The sequence below is a fragment of the Polypterus senegalus genome, chromosome 3 (genome assembly GCF_016835505.1).
Source record: "Polypterus senegalus isolate Bchr_013 chromosome 3, ASM1683550v1, whole genome shotgun sequence".
Taxonomy (NCBI): domain Eukaryota; kingdom Metazoa; phylum Chordata; class Cladistia; order Polypteriformes; family Polypteridae; genus Polypterus; species Polypterus senegalus.
The window spans coordinates 39,585,075-39,605,468 of record NC_053156.1 but is presented as its reverse complement, the minus strand read 5'-3'; the positions used below and the strand labels follow the sequence as shown (position 1 = coordinate 39,605,468).

At 39.9% G+C, this 20,394-nt stretch overlaps 1 protein-coding gene across 1 annotated transcript in view; it reads right to left on the bottom strand.

Moving 5' to 3' along the window:
• Window positions 1-3,662: 3,662 nt before the first annotated feature.
• Window positions 3,663-20,394, bottom strand: part of shbg (sex hormone-binding globulin) — a 36,879-nt gene continuing 20,147 nt past the window's right edge. Inside the window, exons 2-8 of the mRNA XM_039746998.1 lie at window positions 16,833-16,963; window positions 14,423-14,612; window positions 13,881-14,042; window positions 9,209-9,368; window positions 8,633-8,772; window positions 7,489-7,705; window positions 3,663-4,131 (exon numbers count right to left, since the gene is read on the bottom strand). Coding sequence (XP_039602932.1) covers window positions 3,980-4,131; window positions 7,489-7,705; window positions 8,633-8,772; window positions 9,209-9,368; window positions 13,881-14,042; window positions 14,423-14,612; window positions 16,833-16,963 — 1,152 coding nt within the window. The 3' untranslated portion in view covers window positions 3,663-3,979. The remainder of the gene's footprint in view (window positions 4,132-7,488; window positions 7,706-8,632; window positions 8,773-9,208; window positions 9,369-13,880; window positions 14,043-14,422; window positions 14,613-16,832; window positions 16,964-20,394) is intronic.

The window sequence follows — 20,394 nt, the reverse complement described above, 5'->3', positions numbered from 1 at the left end:
CATCATCTGATTGGTTTAGATCCCTGGACTCCTCCATCACTAAATTCCTTTGGAAGGATAAACCTCCACGAATTAGCTTAAAAACACTACAGAAGACCAAAGATAGAGGAGGTTGGTTACAACATAACCCGCTGGATGAGTCCTGGTTAGATGTAGAACAGACACTTTGCCATACTATAGAGCTTTCGGACCTACCGTTTATTAGCTCAAAAATAAGAAAGCATGAAAGCTTTAAAAGTATTAATATCAGTACCTCACTGACAGCATGGTGGGAATATCTAAAAATGACAGAGTCTTCATTAATTCCATGCAGACGCACACCCATCTGGAATAATCCTGACATATTGCAAAACAATAAAATGATGAACCTCCCATACTGGAAAAGTAAAGGAATTCTATACATGGAACACATATTTGAAGGATTGGATTTCATTCCATTTAACAGAATAGTCTCCCAATTTGGGATAGACAAGAATAGATTTTTAGAATATCTCCAAATTAAATCAGTAGTTAAAGAAAAATTTAAGTTAATAAAGTAGAATTACAAACACCATCATGGGTATTAGACTTCTGTAATCTCAAACACCCCAAATTACTGTCTAAAGTATATAAAACATTGACCAAAATAGATGATACAATAGCAATTCCTATAGGCAAATGGGAGGCGGATCTATTAGTTAGCTTTGATCAGACTTTCTGGTCCCAAACTTGTTTAAAAACTTTTAAAACGATCAGAAACCCCAATTTACAATTAATTCAATACAAAATTCTACACAGAGTACACTATACAGGTCATCGGATGATCAGGATGGGATTTGTGCCATCTGACACCTGCACACACTGCACAGACAACATTCCTGACAGTTATATCCACGCACTGTGGTCATGTCCACCTGTTCAGGGATTCTGGTATAGAGTATGTGAAGACCTGTCAAAGTGTCTGAAATGTGATATCCCAACTTCCCCCTCATTTTGCTTGCTGGGGAACCTAGAGGATGTCCCGATTGAAACAAATTTGGTTCACGTGGTTCTCACTGCCATATGCATCGCTAAGAAAACTATCCTCATAAACTGGAAAAACAAAGATAATCTTTGCATTAACCAGTATAGAAATCTTTTATTGGATCATATTACACTTGAGACAGCCTCTGCCTCCACTTCAAATCAATCTCTCTGGGCTCCTTTGATCGGTTCCATCACATAGCGATGATGGAGGGTCATTGATATGGTCCTGCGGGATGCTGTGGTTGATGTGGTGGAGAGTCTGAGCTTGGAGTATCTGGAGGATCCCTGGGGTGGGTTCACTAGGGGAGTCTTGGGCTGGGGGGCTGCTGCCCGACTCTGGTGGTGCTTGGGTTGCCTCGGGTGGTGGGCTTCGGGTGGATCTGCTGGGGTGGTGTGGGTTGGTGGCCTCAGACTCCGTGGGGCTCTGTGATGCTGCTGCTTTGGCCATGGCTAGATGGGCTGGGGCCTCCGTGCCCCGGGTGGATTTTGGGAGCGGAGGTGCCTATTGGGGCCAGTAGGGGAGCTGGCTCCCTGGAGGGCTCAGGCCCCTCAGCCGTTCCTCCCCATCCTCAGACATTTCCCTCCTCCTGCTCCTTCACATCATCACACAAACATGCACATAGGGGTGTGGGTAAGTCAGGGGGTGCGGGTATGGATCCCATTTCCGCAGTCCTGTGGCAGCCTACCCCCCAATTTTATTTGCACATTAAACACTTCCACAAACAACATTCCACACAAATGCACACTTAGGGCCTTGGGAGTGGGCACACTCAACGGCATCCGGTGGGGGGAAATTTCAGCCTCACTCCAGTGCGGTGCCCACTTCGATTTTAAACTGCGCCTAGTCACGGAGAGTTTTGGGGGGGAAGTGGGGCTGTGTGTTGGCATCAGCTGGTGTAGGCCACATGGTGCCGGCACTGCCCACGCCCCCCCAACCACAAAATGCACCTTATCAACACACATCAACATTACATTAGAGCAGGTGGAGGGAGACTAGAGGTCTTATTACACCTCTGTTCTCAGTTAGCTGCCCGGGGCTGGAGGCTAGGAGTGGGAGCTGGCCGTCTGCCTGTGGTCTGGAGTGGTGGGTTGCTTTGCTCTGCGTTGGACGGGGGTGCCTGCTCAGTATTACCCCTGCGGAACGGGGCTAGGTCTGGCGTCCAGGAATGGTTGTACCTCAGGTACGGCAGCACCGGGACCAGAGTTAGTAGGGTGTGTATGAGGAGTGTGAATGGGTGTCTGGCGTACATCCTTGTAAGTCTTGGGTTGTATGTGTATGTGAGAGCATGAGGGAGGGAGTGTATGACTGTGTTTGTGTGTGACTGTATATGTCAGGTGGGGTTTTGGACTCCTCCCCTCTCCTGGGACATCTGGCAATGTTACAACATCTTCGCCTACCCTCCCCCTGCCTTAAGCATCTGTCTGGTCGCTCCCGGTGGCTTCCTGGTGAGATCTGGTTCCCTGGGCTCTGTTGGGTCCTCGGCGGGGTGGGTCGCCATTGGGTCCGGGGTTGCTGGGTTCCGGGCACGGCCGAACAGGACACGGTAAAAAAAAAAAAAAAAAGGAAACGTTCAAAGCATTTCTAAGGGAACAAACCATTTCACATATTTCTCCTAAAAATAAATTGCAGCATAGATAGGTAACAAAGCTGATCAACAATTAGCAAGATCAGTAAACCATGTGCTTTGCAAAAAATAGTTATCACTACAAACACAATTTAACATTGTGACTACAGCATGCCATTATCTTTGTGAACATTGAGCAAAGGCATTACATTGGAACTAAAATCAAAATACTGTATATAAATGTACTAACATTTTTAAGGAATACTGTCTTTATATAGTTTGGAGTGTAAAAAGGAGAGGCTCCTTAAAAATATTTTGATAAAAATACTACAAATCCCTAATGGTCTCTAAAATTTAAAATTTTACACATTCACCACTGAGCAGGAAAGCTGCATGGCCAGACAAATATCCAATGGAATTATATAACATTTTTTCTGGTTGCTGAGCTCCAATAATGCTGATAATATTTCCAGAAGCTAGAGGACACAACAAGACCAGTGCCTCTTTTGAATAATGATGATAAGATCCTGGCTAAAGTTTTAGGTAAAAAATAGAATTTCATTTGCTTTCTCCATGAAACTAAAGTGGTTAAAAATTTGAGAATCATGCCTGTCCCTGTGAGACTTGTGGTGCTAGAACTCAAGCTGGATCTGATTTTAGAAGTACAATATAATTCTAACTTGTATGTGGCTAAAGCCTAGCTAGATAGGAATCAGTAAAGCTGGAGAACTTGAATGATTCATAGTCATTTTTTTCAAAATTAAGTTTTTGCTGTAGTATTTCATTATTTATCTGTAAATGCACCTATGTGTTTATTAAGCCCATTTATTCCACTGAAAGGTCTTGTGTAGCAGATGACTATCTTGACACCATACAACCATGAACAGAGCACTGGTCCATCAGATTATAATACATCTATCTGCTTGCAATGTAGATGCTGCTCTGTCCATCAAATCCCAATACGTATATCTTCTTGTGACGTAGATACTGCTCTGTGTTATATAACAGAACACTAAAGAAGTCCTAAGGTGCAGAGACAGTACCAAAGAGACAACACTGCCAATAAAGGGTACCAATCTGGAAACCATATTATTAGTGGAATAAAACTCTTTATTGTATAAGAAGTCAAAATAGTACAGCTATTAAACATTTGGGTAAACCTCTGAGATTTTAATATGTTTACATGCAAGTACTATTCAATAATTGCTAAATTAATAGTGATAATACAAAATCTCTTTCTGGATCATGACTCTGATTTGAATGCACATATAGAATGAGACTCAGAACTTTCACCATCATGGCAGACTCTTTTTACAAGGTTGGATATCTTGTTCACCCTGGTTCATTTTATATACCAGGTAAGTCTTTCAGTTTCTCTGAATCCCATATAAGATCTTTTTCCTTTCAAGTTAATTTTTCCACTGTGGACAACTGTGGGACCAAATAGAGTCATGCTTATAATGTGAAGCATCCATATCCACCAGCTGGTTTTGAACCCAAATTTGACCTAAGCAGCCTTGGAAATAGTTCCTCCCACTATAGGGACTTTCCCCTCTTGGATCTGAGAATAAAATGTATAAAAAAAGTTAGTCAAATTCAAAACTTCATTGTCTAACAGGATTTAAAAAGGCATAGAAATATGTTTGTTACAATCCTACCTACATGGAGTACAATTAAATTTAGGAATATTTGTGATGAGCTGCCTCTTTGCTTTACGGTTACTGTTATTATAACACATGTACTGAGGTAATTTACAAGCAATTTTACACAAGACCATGGCATACCATAGATATAGTATATGTTGTGTGTATCATGCAGTATATGACAATGGATAGTCTTGACCTATTGCTTGGAATGGAAACATCGAGTAGGCTAAAACTATACATTTAAGAGAGTCCTGAAGCAAGATATCTGGGAGCTGATTTTGTCTCTTCATTTGTAAGATGCAAGAAATACTACAGTACTGAGGCTCAAAGTCACTTTTAAACACTACAATATGGTTATAGCTGCAAAGAAGTGACCAGGTTCAATTGGACGTTTATAAAAGTTACCAGGAGTACAGAATATCCTATACTATGTACATTTTTGTCCTATATGACAATGGATCATCATTGTCCATTTATTTTAATGAGAAGTAACAATGGGCGCTACTAGCATTCTTTAAGTATATACAACTGTGATGGTATGGGTCAGCTCCTTGCTCCCACTTCTGTTTTGGGAGCTTCTTGAACCAGACACCATCAATTGTCATGACTGGGATGAGCTGAGGAGATGAGGACAAACATACCAAGCAAGGGGTTGGTGAAAAAGTGCTTGAGTGCTTTTATTAAAAATAATTCCACAAAACAAGGTTTCCAAACAGAGCAGGGCTCAAAATGTCAATAAATAAATAATCCACTAAAATAAAGGAGAAGTGGAGGTTAAAATCCAAAAATTAAATCCATCAAAATGAGGTTAAAAATAGTGCAAGAAACTGTCTTTAAAATCATGAGCCCTGTGGCCTTCCAGCAAAGGAGGCGTCAATCTGGCAATTCAGCCCACCATCAGTGCTGCTCCTACGGGCCCCTGTAGCCATCTTGAGCTCCCAGCAGGGCTCCAACCCCCAAACCTCCAACTCTCGCTACCAGGCTCACGCCCTTGCAGTCCAAGACTCCACGCAGGGCACCTCACTGAGCCACTCCTTCCTCCGCAGCTGTGCTGCCTCTCTGTGGTGAGTAGCTCCAACTGAGCAGCGTGCGTTGGTCACACCAGTTTCCGGGTCACTCATCTAGAGTGACCATCATTTTCTAAGCACTGTCCCTCAAAGGACTTCCCGCCGGCTGTCTATCTTTTCTCTCTTTCTTTCTCATTCACACGCACTTGATCTCTCTTGCTCCTGCTTTCTCTCTCTATTCTTTAACCTCCTCTCTCTTCATTCCAGTTCTCCCTCATCTCTATCCGATCAGCATTTTTTGACCTTTTGGTTCTTCCCCTCTTTTCTCGTGTTGGCTTGTTCTAATAAGGTTCCGTGGGTACAGCGCGTCAATTGCACACTGTAGCAAGCCAATAAAGCAATTGAGGCAGACTGCATCTTCATGTTCAGGTGCATCTCGCCCCAATTACTTGTCCAACTCCCAAGAACTGAAGAAGCGCGCACTCCAATGGAGAATGAACCGGCCAATTAATTATTTATTAGAAATGGCCACTTTTTATGAGCCGCAGGCCCACTATACCACAACCACCTGTGTTAGTATTGGATGTATGTGAGCTTCTTTTGTATCATCATATTTACTAGTAAGGTAAATTAATTGTTATGAAGCATCAAACAGCACTTTGTGTTTTAAAACATTTTAATGTTTGAAGAAGCTTGTGAGTATAATTTTCTGTCCCTGGGTTTTTATTTTCTGTTTAGTTTCTTATATTTAGTTTTGTATTTAGTATCTCTCTTTTGTTAACCATTTTGAATTTTCTGTGTCTTTTAATTGTAATAATCTGCTTTACACTTCCCCTTAATGTAAAGCCCAGGTATAAGGGCTCTCACTTTGATGCAGGTGGACTTCCATTGGGTCATTCACTTGAGGCTGTCCTATTTGAGGGTTTTGTAGGCCCCAAGGAAACAAGTGTCACATTGAAAATGCCCACTTTCCTTTCATCCCAAAATCTGAATTATTTAGTTAGGCCTTTAAATGCTGTTTGGGCTATATTTCATTTTGGCCTTTTGTATTGCTCCATATAAATGCTTGGCCCCTTATTTTTATACTTTGACTTTTTTTTGCTTGGCCTTAATAGTATTTGTGCCCTTTTTATGCTTTTTGAATAGTATTTAACAAGTTTGTTAGAATAAATGATAAATAAGAATCTCATCGTTTTGGGGCTCATGGTTCTCCTTTCTGCTTTATATCACAACAGTTGTGCTTTGAGAAGTTAGACATTACAAATGTTAGTAAGAGCTCATAATTCCATGTCATGTTTAAATGTATTTAAGTGTTAACACAATAATTTGTTTGAGAAGTACCAGGCACTGCTTGAAATCTGAGGCTATATAATTTTGACAGCATGTATTGATTACATGAATGTCTGTGGGCTTTATTGTGTCATATCAAATTGATCAGTAACATAAAGGAATCACTATTAAGCATCCAGCAGATGTTTGTATGTTTATCTTTTATAAGAAAGCAGTTTAGTCCTAGGACCGAACTTTCAATGAGTAGATTTTTATCTTAGCATGTAACTATTACCAAAGCAACCATGTTGTTTATGTAGAAATGTCACTTGTAAAAAGCTACTGAATGCCCCCATGCTTTATAAATGTTTAAGCTATGAGAATATGGGCTGTCTCTGCCTATTGTCTTAAATGAAACATCACAAAGGACACATCTGAGGAGCAATCAAATAATCGACTTTTGGAGTCTATGTGTAAATGCATTGACCATAATTAATGTGTATTAGGAAATTAAACTCTTATAAACTGCACAGATGTATGGGTAATGCCAAATGTTTACTTTCTGGTTATTCTGAAAGAACATTGACTTCAGCCTAGGACATTTTGCCATAGAATGTAAGACATTAGGATGAAGCCTCATCTGTTCTGGTAGCCAGTTTAACTGGCCAGCTGGTTTGTACATTCTTTTCAGTTAATATTTTTATTTAGTTGAGGATCATTTAGTGATTATGTTTACGTAAAAATAGAGCGTGTAAGTATGGAGGCAATGAACTAATGGGTTAGAAAATGGATGATTTGATAAACAGTTGGGATTATTATTATTATTACCACAAATTCAGCATGCTGGCATGCTGGACTGGTGTGGCAGCCAGAGGTACATAGTACCAGACAGGAGTTTGGCCATAAAATGCCCTGACAGACTATGCACTGACAGTAACAGCTGTGATAATAATTCATACCACACCCTGCATCACATATCAAATTACCAGCCCATACCGGGTGATCCACCGATGAAAAGACTGGCTCCTTCCTGCCAGACCTGCTTCCAGTGAACATAGTCTTCAAAGTCACGCTGCATCTTCAAGTCACTAATCTGTACTTGGATTTCATGTTCAGAGACATTCACAGAGAACCTGATTTCTTGGCATTTATGATATAATGTGTGAGGTAAAATTAACTCCACAGTGCCAGTTTTCACTTGAATTAACTCACTCTGTTCAAAGAAAAAGAAGAAAAGTGCAGTCAGCTGGTTTCTGGAGTGGGCTCATGAATTTTATAGGTTGTAAATTCACTCAGGTTACATACCACACACACACACACACATATATATATGCTGGTTCATCCCGTGTGGCCCTCGGCCGGGGATGGAGCCCGGCCGGGACGCCTTAGAGGACCGGAGGAGGGCGTGTGCCTCCTCCAGAACGAGTGGGGGCGTCCGTCCTGGTTAGACAGGGGGCCTCGGGTACAGGGCTTGGAAGCCCAGCCCTGTAGGGACCCGTGGCCACCGCCAGGCGGCGCCCCAGTGCCTGTTTATTCCGGGAGACACGGACGGCTTCGGGTGCGCAGCGGCACTTCCGCCACACAGGGTGTGGCCACCGTTAAGTGCCGGGAGCAGCTGGAGCCCATCCGGCTCCCCATAAAAGGAGCCGCCTCCCTCCAGTCAGCGGTGGAAGTCGGGAGGCAGAAGGACTGAGCTTGTCGAAGGACTGGAGGCGGCCAGGAAGGCACAAGGACTGTGGGCCCTGGACTTGGGGGAATCAGTGCAAGAGGCACTGGGGCGTGTGAGTGCACGAGACGTTTTATACTGTACATAGTGTAAATAAACAGTGTGTTGGGAGCAAAAATGTTGTCCGTCTGTCTGTGCCGGGGCCAGCGTTCACAATATATATATATGTTATATATATATATATATATATATATATATATATATATATATATATATACATATATATATATATATATATATATATATATATATATATATATCTTGCCTACAAATTCACATGAATTAAAAGCCATGTAAACAGACAGAGTGGGGCAGAATTTAAGATGAGACCTTTGTTCATGCATAGAGGCCTGATGTAGCTAGAAGTCATGCACCGGACCAATTCTTACATACTTGAGTACAATAAAGTCTTACTGCTTTTGAACTGTCAAAGTACACTGTCATCAGGTCTTCTAGGTCTTTCGTGGTAATAGTTACTAAAGTTCCTTGCCACTGATCTGGTCGAATTATCATCTCGATGTTCAATGTCCAGTCCTCCATAGCCTGAGGGAAATCTGCAATAGCAGAAAAATCTATACATAACCAATGACTAATGTTTTTAGTTAAAGCAATTGCTTTTATTACAGTCTATTAGATACATACCTATCTGTCATTAACTAAATCAAATATGTTCTTTAATCTCAACTTACCAAAACTGCATATCTAAAATGTACATATCCCTTTGAGCTATCTTTCTGAGCTTCTGAAGAACAAAAACCGAAGTTTGCTTCTTTTTGATTGGTAAGATAGTTCAGCTTGAGTTCATTTTATTTAATATAAGAATCAGAAAAGAAATAAGTGACTCAACATGCTACACTGGCACTTCTGTCACCAGTTGACTTTTGCTTGGTTACCAAAGTGAGTTTAAAGTGTCTGGAATAGTCCAGAGTAGTCTACTGTAACGTCGGAATTAAAAAACAAGAAACATCCATTTTAAACACTGTTCCTAACCATTGCTGTGGAAAACTGCCAGTCCTTCTCCAGAGAAATAGCTGCCTCTCGAAATGTGAGTAAAGCAAGGCTTGGTGTTGACATCAAGGTTCAAGAGCGAATCTGTGTCTTGGTCCAGCCAGTTCCAGTTTTTCAGACAACCATCCATTTGTGGCTTCAGCTTGAGAGTGAGAGAGAAAGAGAGAAGAAGAGTGACCAAAACTGAAAGTTAAGTGGAAGAAGATGCTTTTTTCATGTATGCATAAATGCTGTGCATATCAGACCTATCTTTCTGCATATTTTATAGCACCCATTACATTTGTCTTGCTTGTTAGAGACAGCTATAGTAATCTATTATGAAGACACACTTTAAGGTTTATCAACATGCTGAACAATACACCACACAGTAAAAACTTACAAGCATAAGGGCTTTTATCTAACAAACCAACCATGGTTGAACTTCAGGAGAAACATGAAACAATAAACAACCTCCTCACTTGGGCCTTGAAAAGTACCATTTGCACATTATAGCCAATGATGTGCTAGCTTACCCACATCTCCACACACCAAACTCCTTATACCATCCTATACTGTTTTCTTTATCACTGGCTGCCCACTGATGACTTTAGCATCTGCAGGTTGATCCAGGTTTGCCTTTTTTGGAGACCTCTTAAACTCTAACTTAGCACCATTTTAGTGTTACTGTACATTAGAGGCTCCCCTCATGTGCTGTTTACTGGAGACCATATTCCTGGTTTGAAACACGCTACAATATTGTTTGGTAGCAGTCCAGAGCCTCTAGGTTTTCTTCACATTATTTTAATGACACATGCTACATTTGCCACACTTAGCTATACAAATGTGTTATGGGTGGCATACTTCTAATTTTTGTGTTGAACTGTACATACTTGTAAAGGTTTTTGCATTAGATAAACTGGGTTGATGGTTTATTAGGTACACCTGTCCAGTAATGTGGTGGGTGTCCTTTATCCTTCAGATTAACATGTATACATCAAGGTTTGAACTCTACAAGATGCTGGATGTGCTTTTAGTTGCAAAAGAACAGGAAATCTAGCAAATCAGAGGAGGCCATTTAGTACAGCAAGCTTGTTTGTTTAGCTAATAGCTAAGCAGATCCATTAACTCATCCAGACACTACTTAAATGTTGTCAAGGTTTCTAATTCAACTACATCTTCGGCAGTTTGTTCCAGAGTCCCACAACTCTTTGCATAAACAAGTGCCCTTCCCTTTAATTTCCTCTGCTGCCCTCAACTACGTGTTCACTGTGTGGATTAGGTCACATTGCATTCTCCTTGTTAATTATCTGAGTATGTCATATTATGATGTTCTTAAATTTGGGGATGCACCTTGTTGCTCTCCTCTGCATGGTTTCAAGTGCTGCTATGTCTTTCTTGTAGTGTAGTGACCAGAACTACACACTATACTACAGAAGTGGTCTTACTAGTACCTTATATAGTTGCTATAATAGGCTGATTGCTGTTTTATTTGTCTCACTTGTTAACAGATGTATTCACTGTTTTAATGGCTCCTTATTTGCAATAATACACAAATGACAAAGGAGCCAACATCCATCTAAATTGTTTCCATTTACACCTGCGTAGATTTATTATGCACTATTTGGTTTAATAAAACATTTCATAGAAAAATGTGACAAACTGAGATAGTTATCCATTTTAGGCTTCAAATCCTTTGGATAATATTCTTGGAAAGGAAAACAAATCTACAGTATGATAAGAACCTAACATTGCAGACTAACAAACTATAAAATTAAATAAGGTCTGAGACTGGGAAGGATTGGTTTCTAATTAAGCCGACTGGGCTGGAACGGGAACCTGCAGCTACTGCGGTCCTCCAAAACTAACACTGCCCATCACTGGCTTAGATTATGAAAATGTATCAACATAAACTTCTAAATCCTTTTCAGAGGTTGCTTCATGTAGGGCAGTGTCTCCCGTCTTGTATTTACAACTGACGTTCCTTCCAGGAACAGTCCAAGAGCAAACCCCCTAGGGACTCCACTGAGGACCTCACTCTAGATGGAGCCGCCTTCTTATCTGTTTTCTTTGTCTCCTACTGGTTCACAAACTAGAGATCCAGTTTTGTAAGTTGCCTCTGATCCCTACAGTTTCTAGTTTTAGAAATAATCTGTGGCATGGGACTGTATCAAAAGCTTTTTGTCAACAATTGTAGTTGCCTGCTCAAAAAAATGTCAAATATTGGTTTGGCAAGATCTTCAACTTATAAACCCATGCTGAATGTTATTTAGAATGTGACTTTCGTATAGTTTTTTTTTTCTAATGTATTTCTTATTATAGTTTCCATAATTTACATAGCACAGAAATGCAGTAAGTCGTATTGGTCTATAAATACCAGGATCCATTTTGTCTCCCTTCTTTCAGACTGGACTCACATTTGCAACTTTACAGCACTCAGGTACTTGTCCTTTCTCAAGTGACTGCCCAATTTTGCCTAATAAATGTTTATAGATGACATCTTTCATTACTTTCAATACAACTGCTGAAATCCCATCAGGTCCAGGGATTTTATTAGTCTTCAAAGTAACAAGGGCATGAAGCACATCTGACTCTCTTTTGAAATCTATGAATGCTTAGCTTGTTTTTACTCCTGCATGGAGCATTCCTTTTGCTACCATGTTTTCAGGACAGTTCATTGCCCATACTTGTCTTGTAAAATAGTGTATGCCTGAATTATCTATCTAGGGTAAATAAATCATAGCCATGAAGGGTTAAAATTGGTCAGCAAAGGTGCACAAATATGTGTCACCATTCAGACATTCTTCAGTGGGTATCAGAAGCCCTAATCTATGTCAGGAAACCATTCCCCATACTATCAGTGTTGCCATCAACCATGTACTCTTGACACTAAACATTTTGGTTCCATGGGCTGCTCATATTGCTTGTGACAAATCCTTCCAACAACATCATTCAAAAGTAACATGACTCAAGAAAGCCTTGTTCATTCCTCAACAATCCAGTTTTGATGCTTCAGTTCCAGCTGCGGACACATTCATGTTGTGTCTCATCTGGGACAAAGTCCAGTAAGTGGCATGTTCAAAGATTACATTCTACACACTAGTGTTTAATCTGGATTGGATTTGCCTGGTTGTGGTCCATCTATTTCTGTGTATGATTGTTGCCATTCTTCTTTGACCCCTCTGATACACAGACTGTTTTTGACCACACTATCCTCTATCACTAATAGTTTTTTGCTTTTCACAATCATTCTTAGTAAACATTTAAAATGCTTATATGTAAAAGTCCATGACAACACACATTTGGCAGATCTTTGAACCAACATATTTAGCGGCAACTATCATGCCATGTTCACAGTCACTAATGTGACTTGTTTTGCCTGTCCAGGTGCTCAATTGAAATGGTGACCTGTCTGATTTATGCCACACAGTGCTATCATGTGAAGTATGACATGATGGAATGGAGAATTGAATTAATGAAGGTTAATTGAATTAATGAACACTACTGAAAGGTTTTCATTTCCTGCAAGTGCCTGTTTTAATAAATAGCATACAGATATATGATTTAGTGTTCTATCTTTCCAAAAATTCCTTTGCTAAATATGATGTTTCAAGAGGAGCTCAAGAAAGTGACGCATAAGAGAGACTGTACGATTGTCGCTGCACCACCTGGCATTGTTAATCTTGGGCATAATAATGAATATCAATTATAGTAGTTCTTTGGAATTTGACGTGTTTCATAGATGCTAGATTAAACTGCCATCCATTTTCAAAGCAGCATATCCAGATCAGTGTGGTTGACAGTTGGTGCCTATCTTAGCCATATTAAGCTAAATGGCACATACACACAACAACAACAACATTTATTTATATAGCACATTTTCATACAAACAGTAGCTCAAAGTGCTTTACATAATAAAGAATAGAAAAATAAAAGACACAATATATATAATATATTACACACTAATGTACGATATAAGACACACACACTGACCCACATTCCACATCGGGCTAATTTACACCTGAGTTAGATACATTTGCATACATCATCACAAGACAGATTGTGACGTTTGATATCTGGATCCTCATTGGCACTGCTCCATGGTTCAAGAATGGCTCATCAGATATGGCCTGAAATACTGATACTTGATACACTACTTTAGTACCTGAGATTCTGTACATGCACATAATAAATGGTTCCTTTGGATTTTTTGGTGGTGGCCTTTGCCTTATTCATTGTCAATTAAAAGTCACATTGATCTTTTTCTGTAAAACTCAAGTTAAGGATGCATTTGAGCTTCATCAGAATCTTAAAAGCTGTGCAATTCCAGGTTGCACAATTCACACGGCGGCAAAGTATTTATTGAATAATGGATGATGATTGCTGTATCTTAAGATGGGGGTAGTGGAAGCTAATTAGTGAGTACCCCTAATGGTATGCTGCAGTGCAGTGGTCATTAAGGAAGTCTCCAGAGTCTTTGTTGGGAATGCATATTATTCAGTGCTTCTGTCTACAAGACTTCTAGGCCTACAAGCTGCAGCCAATATGGATGTAAATAAAAGAAAAGAGAAAAGACTTGTTCATCAGTTTAAAAACCATCATATCACCATCCCTAAAAAAACTAAGTGTAAAGTCATTGCACAGCACTGTGTCTTTGAAGAAATCTGTAAACACTTACTGGAGTGAACAAGGGAGATGCATTCTGGGGCTGCCCACCTAGAAGAATCCTCATGGCATCCACATTACCTTGTTCATGGCGCATTACATGTAGTTCCAATCGGAGGACTGACTTGTCGTCCACTCTTAAGACAACACCTTCTTGTTCACTTTTTAAGTGGATCTGATGAGAGAAGCATATAATGTTGTTCAAAATTACACAGACTTAGCTCAAGGATCTAATAGACACTTCTATCAGATAAATCTGAATTCTGTGAAGTCTGCTGTGTGCCTCAAAGGTAGATTACTAGGCATTAGGTAATATGGACTTTTCTTTCCTTTCTGAGTAATGGGACTAAAAGTGAGCACCCTGGCCTGAAAAATATCCCTTGCCAGCCATTTATGTGACACATTTTCCATTTTTCCATCACAAATACTTCACTATTAAGGCTGCTGCACCAAGAAACTCACCAGGACATACTGTAGAGCCTGAATGTTGAGAAGATAATAAAAGTAAAAGGAAACTGCAATGTTTATTATAGGAAGAAGTCAAAATCTACTTACCAAATGCCACTGTCCATCATTCACAATTGGTCCACCAGACACAGTTGCCCGGACACCAGATTTCCCGATTTGCATTTCTACAATACCATTTCTCAGGCCTAGTATAAACCACTCCGTGGCATTGTTGCCATCACCATACATGATAATCCCTTCGGGGTCAAAGGTCCGGAATTGGAAGTAAGACCTGACACTGTGAGCAATAGGATATTGGGATGGGGGGTAGGAAGGGAAGAACACATTTGGTTATTTGCTTTGCTGTCTATTTACTTCTTTCCATTTAACACATAGCTGAATTTTGCAAAGGACAACTTCTCAGCCTCTGTTTTACCTTCTTAATTGGATGTTAGTGTCTTTCAATAAATTAAAGGCCTTCCTTTATTAATTGTGTTGTTCCTCGCTGTTACAATTAATAATCTATCAGTTACATCCTTCTTTTTTGGTCCAGGCAACCATTTTTTAAAACCCTCAAGAAAACAGTCCAAACTCAGTGCAGACCAAGAAGTGAAACCAGGTCCATGGAGCTTCGTAGTATCAGTGTTAACCACTGTGTTTCCCATCTCAGATTATGCATTGATGTATTTTCTCAGCCTATTTATTCCAATTCAAGGTCATGGAAAGGCAAAACCTCTCCTGACAGCATTAAATACAGGACTGGAACCAACCCTGGTCAAGATGCCAAGCCAATGCAGTGTTCGAGTACTCAGAGAAAACCTATATGGATGTAAAGAGTGACCAAGAATTTAACCAAGGTCCTAGCAGCTATGTCCCTCCATTTTTACATTTAAATTTACATTGTGATCCTGGGGTGAACTTAGAAGGGAGGGGACCACAGAACCTTTAATATGTAATGTCAGCACGTTGGGAGATGCCTAAACTTGAGTAGGCACTACACATTAGCAGCAAGTAGTGCAAAAGTATACAAAAGGTATATGGATACCAGCAATAATCAAAGAAAGAGAGACAGAGAGTGACAGTATGTAATGCCAAAGTGTAGAATTATGCTTGATGGCCATGAATGCACAGTATGCCATGTCTGATATTAAAAGCAAAGAGAGTCTGAACAATTTCATCTATCTGTTTCGAGAGAGATAGAAGGAAAGAAGGACGGAGAAATATTTAAAAATATTGTTCTAATACCTAGTTATATTCACAATATCAGGTATTTTCAGTGATTAAACTAAAACTATGGGGAAAAAACCCTCAAAAGATTTAGCTTTTTACCAGTTTGCAGGCATGTCAGGCTACCAATAAACTTCAGTAGAAATATGACTGACTCAGTCATTCAGTGGGATAAAGTTTGTATCACTTAATCATCAAACAATCTTTCCAAACAATGTGATTTGTTAACAATAAGATTCTTCTCAGATAGAGAACAATTATATTTTCAAAAAGGATTTGTCACAAATGGTGTTTTGTTAAAAAACGCAAATACCTGAGAAGCTGAAGCGTTTTTCACTCGTGATCTGCATTCCATTAGATGTTTCACATAAAGGTTTTGTTGACCAACATTTCTAGGTCAGGCTATTGAATTATTGTATAGAATAAGTGCAAGGAAAGCCAGCACCTTGCCACGACTGACTTCAGGCCATATGAAGATCTTAGAATTAGGTTTCAGTGAGCAGTGCTGGACATGTTTCTGTGCTCATCTGTACTGTTACTTATGAACAGAAAGAAATTCTATAAGGGATCACAAGTATCTTTTAAATGTGTTTCTCAGTCTTCCTCTTCTGCCTCATATCTCTTTTTCCATTCCATTCCAAGTGTTGGAAGTCATTTCAAAGCACAAGGGGCCATCCAGATGATGTTGCCTCTTGATGGGTGTTGAATTCATTCTGCCCTTTTTCCAAGCTGCACTGCTTAAAGTGCTCAGCCCACTAAGCATCAGAATTTTATGGTCTTAATGTATACAACCATAATGATTGTAGTGCCCATGGTAGTGGGGTTTAACCTTGTATGGCTTTTAGCATGCTGCCATAAAGTTTATGTGCCCTTTGGAAGTACTTCTTGTTCATGGCAGTTATTTGGTGTCTCCTTGTCTTACTATTGTATTGCTCTGCTAACATTTCCTACACATTGTGAATGTAAACCTGAATTCTGTTTTTGCTATTTGGTCATTGTGTTCAAACCTTCTTTGAAGGTGCCTCTTCCAGAAGTACCAGATGAAGCATCTTAAAACATAATTCCTTTTGCTTCTTAAGCTTAATATTAAGATAGTACCACTTTTTTTATTTTGGGCCAGGCAGATGCTTACCTGAATCTGCTTGCCATTTATAATGATTTCCCACCCAATTCCAGAAACGTTAACTCTTTTTAACTCTGCTTGGTCTTTGTATTACTGTGTTCATTTTGTAAATGATTCTGTTCCCTTGTTTTTTATTTGATTAGCACAGTATAAGAAGTAAAACAGTACCCATCGAGAGAGGTGATACGTGACATGTTGGCTACTATTGTGACAAAAGGCTTGTCTGTCTCCCAGGTGCGTCCAAGGTTGAGCAATTCAGGTCCTGCTCCAGGAGTGATGTCGTGAAGGCATTGGCTCACCTTGTAAAAGAGAGAAAAAATGGTTACGATTTTAAGAACTTATATCAGACCTCGTCCCCCTTACCATTCTTGCCAGTCTCAATACTATATTGTGCCATGATTATTACATTACCTTTACATTTCATTATTTAGCTGATGCCTTTATCCAAGGTAAATTACATCATTTTTTTTATCTTACAACAGATTACAACAGATTTTATCATTTAAAAGCATAATCCCAACAATCTATTGGATGGCCTTTAACAGTTCCTGAGAGATGGAGTGACTGTAGGTTTTTGTTCCAATCACTTTCTCCATTAGTAACCAATGACAAATGCTAATGGAGCATGCTATGTTGCCTAGATTTTAATTCACTTGAATTTTAAGTGTTTCATTTTGTATTAAACTAGCTGCCAAGCAATAATGAGATGTAAAGTGAACCAACAGATCAGGCTAACTTAGATTGTGTAATAACTGCAAAACTGATTGAGACTCCAGACTTGTTGGTCGTCAGTTTGCTTGCTTTGCATCTAAATAAAACATGAAATCTGACAAACTGGGGAGACCATTCAGACTGTAACTTAGAATATCTGAACAACATTTAAAGCAATTGTTTGTGGTCATTTCAGTTTTCATAAAGTTAAAGGGACTAAGGATCTTAATATGAAACCTTGAGTGCACAGGATTAGGGCTGTCAAATTAGCCAAAAATTAAGGTTAAAATATTCAGATTAAAAATAAGTAAATATTCAAATATACTCAAACGTAGCCTTAATACTCTGGGAACTGCATATATATTTTACTGTATGTGCTTTTTAAATATCTTATTGTTTATGTTTTTAATTTTCTGCTGGTAGTGCATCTACCATGTTTATGACCTGTGCAGATATGTTTAACATCAGTAGGAGAAAACTGCAACCCTTATTATAACCCATTATTATTAAAATAATGTTAGCAATTTACCTGTAAAATGTGTGGCAAGCAGCCCGGACACAGACAGGCAGACATCGTTATAAGTCACCCAACACATGCTTTATTTACATCTATTATGTACAGTGCCGCACACAACCCCAAAACTCCCCCAAAGTCCAGTCCTATCCAAAATACCCCTCTCTCTTCAGGCTGCCTCCTATCCTCTCCTCCCGAGCTACGTCCTTCTCCACTCCCGACTCAAGCCACTGAATGGAGAGAGGCAGCCCCTTTTATAATCACCCGGATGTGCTCCAGGTGCCTCCTGATAATCTTCCTCCGGCACTCCCCAGTGTGGCAGAAGTACCAGCTGCGCACCCAGAAGCACTTCGGGTGTTCCTGGTCGTCTTCCCCAGGAGGACCAGGCCTTTCCAGGCATCAGGGTGCCCCCTGGCGGTGAGCACGGGCCCCTATAGCGTTGAGCTTTCAAGCTCAGTTCCCGTGGTCCCCAAAGCCACTAGGGCATTTGCCCCCTCATGGTCTGGAGGAGGTGTAATCCCTCCTCCGGTCCTTCTGGGGATCCCGGCTGGGTTCCACCCCCAGCCGCTTGCCACAAATGTAATATACATACCTTAATGAATTTCAAAATAGAAATGATATAAAGTATACATGCTAATATTCTAACAGCACACAGCTCCAAGAGGATAGCCAGTCATAATCATCTGTACGTACACTGTCTCTTCTATTGAACTGAATTGAATTCCTTTATTGTCATTGTATGATACAATGAGATTCAATACGCAACTACTCCATAAGCGTATTTTCCTATAAAATGATAAAAAATAATAATAATAATAATAATATAATAAACAGTGAAAAATATACAATATGAAAGCATAAGTAATATACATGTAAATATAGTAAAGATGGTGTAAATGGTTCATAAAGTTGCTCAGTTTGTGCAATATTACAATTGTAATGCAAGTTTAGAGTGAGGTCATTGTAATTATAAGTACAAACAGTTCTACCAGGAGAATTTGATGGACTAATTGTGAATGTTTATAGCTGTTGGGATGAAACTGTTTCTGAAACTCGAGGTCCATGCAGGAAAGGCTCTGAAGCATTTGCCAGATGGGCGAAGTTCAAATAGACTGTGCAAATGGTTGAGTGGTATCCATGTAGATGCTGGTGGCTTTCCTGAAGTAGTGTGTGCTATAAATGTTCTCCAGGGCTGGAAGCTGCATCCTGATAACTTTCTGTACTGTCAACGCAACCTGTGAAGCTGTGATACCAGACTAAATGCAACAGGTTAAAAAACTCTCAGTGGTGCAATAAGAGTAACAATGCTAAAGCAGCTATGGTATTTGGAACAGTTTGTCCATTCCGTGCACCATTATATTTTTACAGAATGATTACAATCAAGGGCCTTAAATTTGTAATCAATATGCAATTAAGTTCAGTGCATTTGATGCAGCCCGCATCATGATGTGACTCTAAAAAAGAAGGACCACAGAAACAGTAGTACTGCTTTGATGATGGTGGCTGCCAGTTTGAAAAACCAAGCAGAAAAGTGTACGCATAGTGTTAAGGCTGCCATGAAAATTTTTATACATCAAAGAGTGAGCGTGGAAGTGGGAGTATGCAACATTTATATGCATACTCACTGTTTCTACATGAGGCCCACAGTCTTTGGATCTAACAAATTGCAGTCAGCACAACATACAGTTCATTATCTAGGACACCATAGGTTCATCAACCTGCATATCTCTGAGTTTACCCCTTAACAGGGATGGCTAGATGGCGTTGAAAGTCCTGGAGAAATTTTAAAACATAATCCTCACAATGCTTCCAGTTTTGTCCAAGTGAGAATAAGCCTTGTGGAGCAGATAGATAATTGCATCCTCCACTCCAATGATTGTTCAACAGATAAATTGCAGTGGATCCAGGTGGTCTACCCCAAGAGGACTCATATAGCCCAGGACCAGTCTTTCAAAGGTCTTCATGATATGAGATATAAGTGCCACTGGCCTATAATCATTTGGTGAAGAGACATCTGTCTTCTTTGGAACAGGAATAATGCAGTATGTTTTCCTCAGCAATGGCGCTTTCTAAAGCATTACAGACAGACTGAACAGGCGACAGAGGGCACCACAAAATTGGTAAGCACAGGCCTTAAGAACTAAAGGACTAACACTATTTGGTCCCACAGGTTTTCCAATGTAACTTCCTCAGTTGTCTCCTTACTTGGCTGTCCGTTACTAACAGGTCACACTGATGGTAAGAGGTTTACATGTCACTGGCCATTCCAGTTGACATGGTAGGAGTTGTTGATATAGTAGGGATTATGTGGGGAAGATTGGTCGTCTGAAGAAGGTGTAATTGGGAGAGAAATCTACTAGAAAGACTCTTTGTCACTGGATTGGAATTCTTTTCTCTTTTTTCTCATTCAGGAGTCCTTCTAGCTCCTTAGTAATCCAGGGCTTGTTGTTTGGAAAGCAACACACTGTCTTTTTAGGTACCTCTGTGTCGATACAGAAATTAATA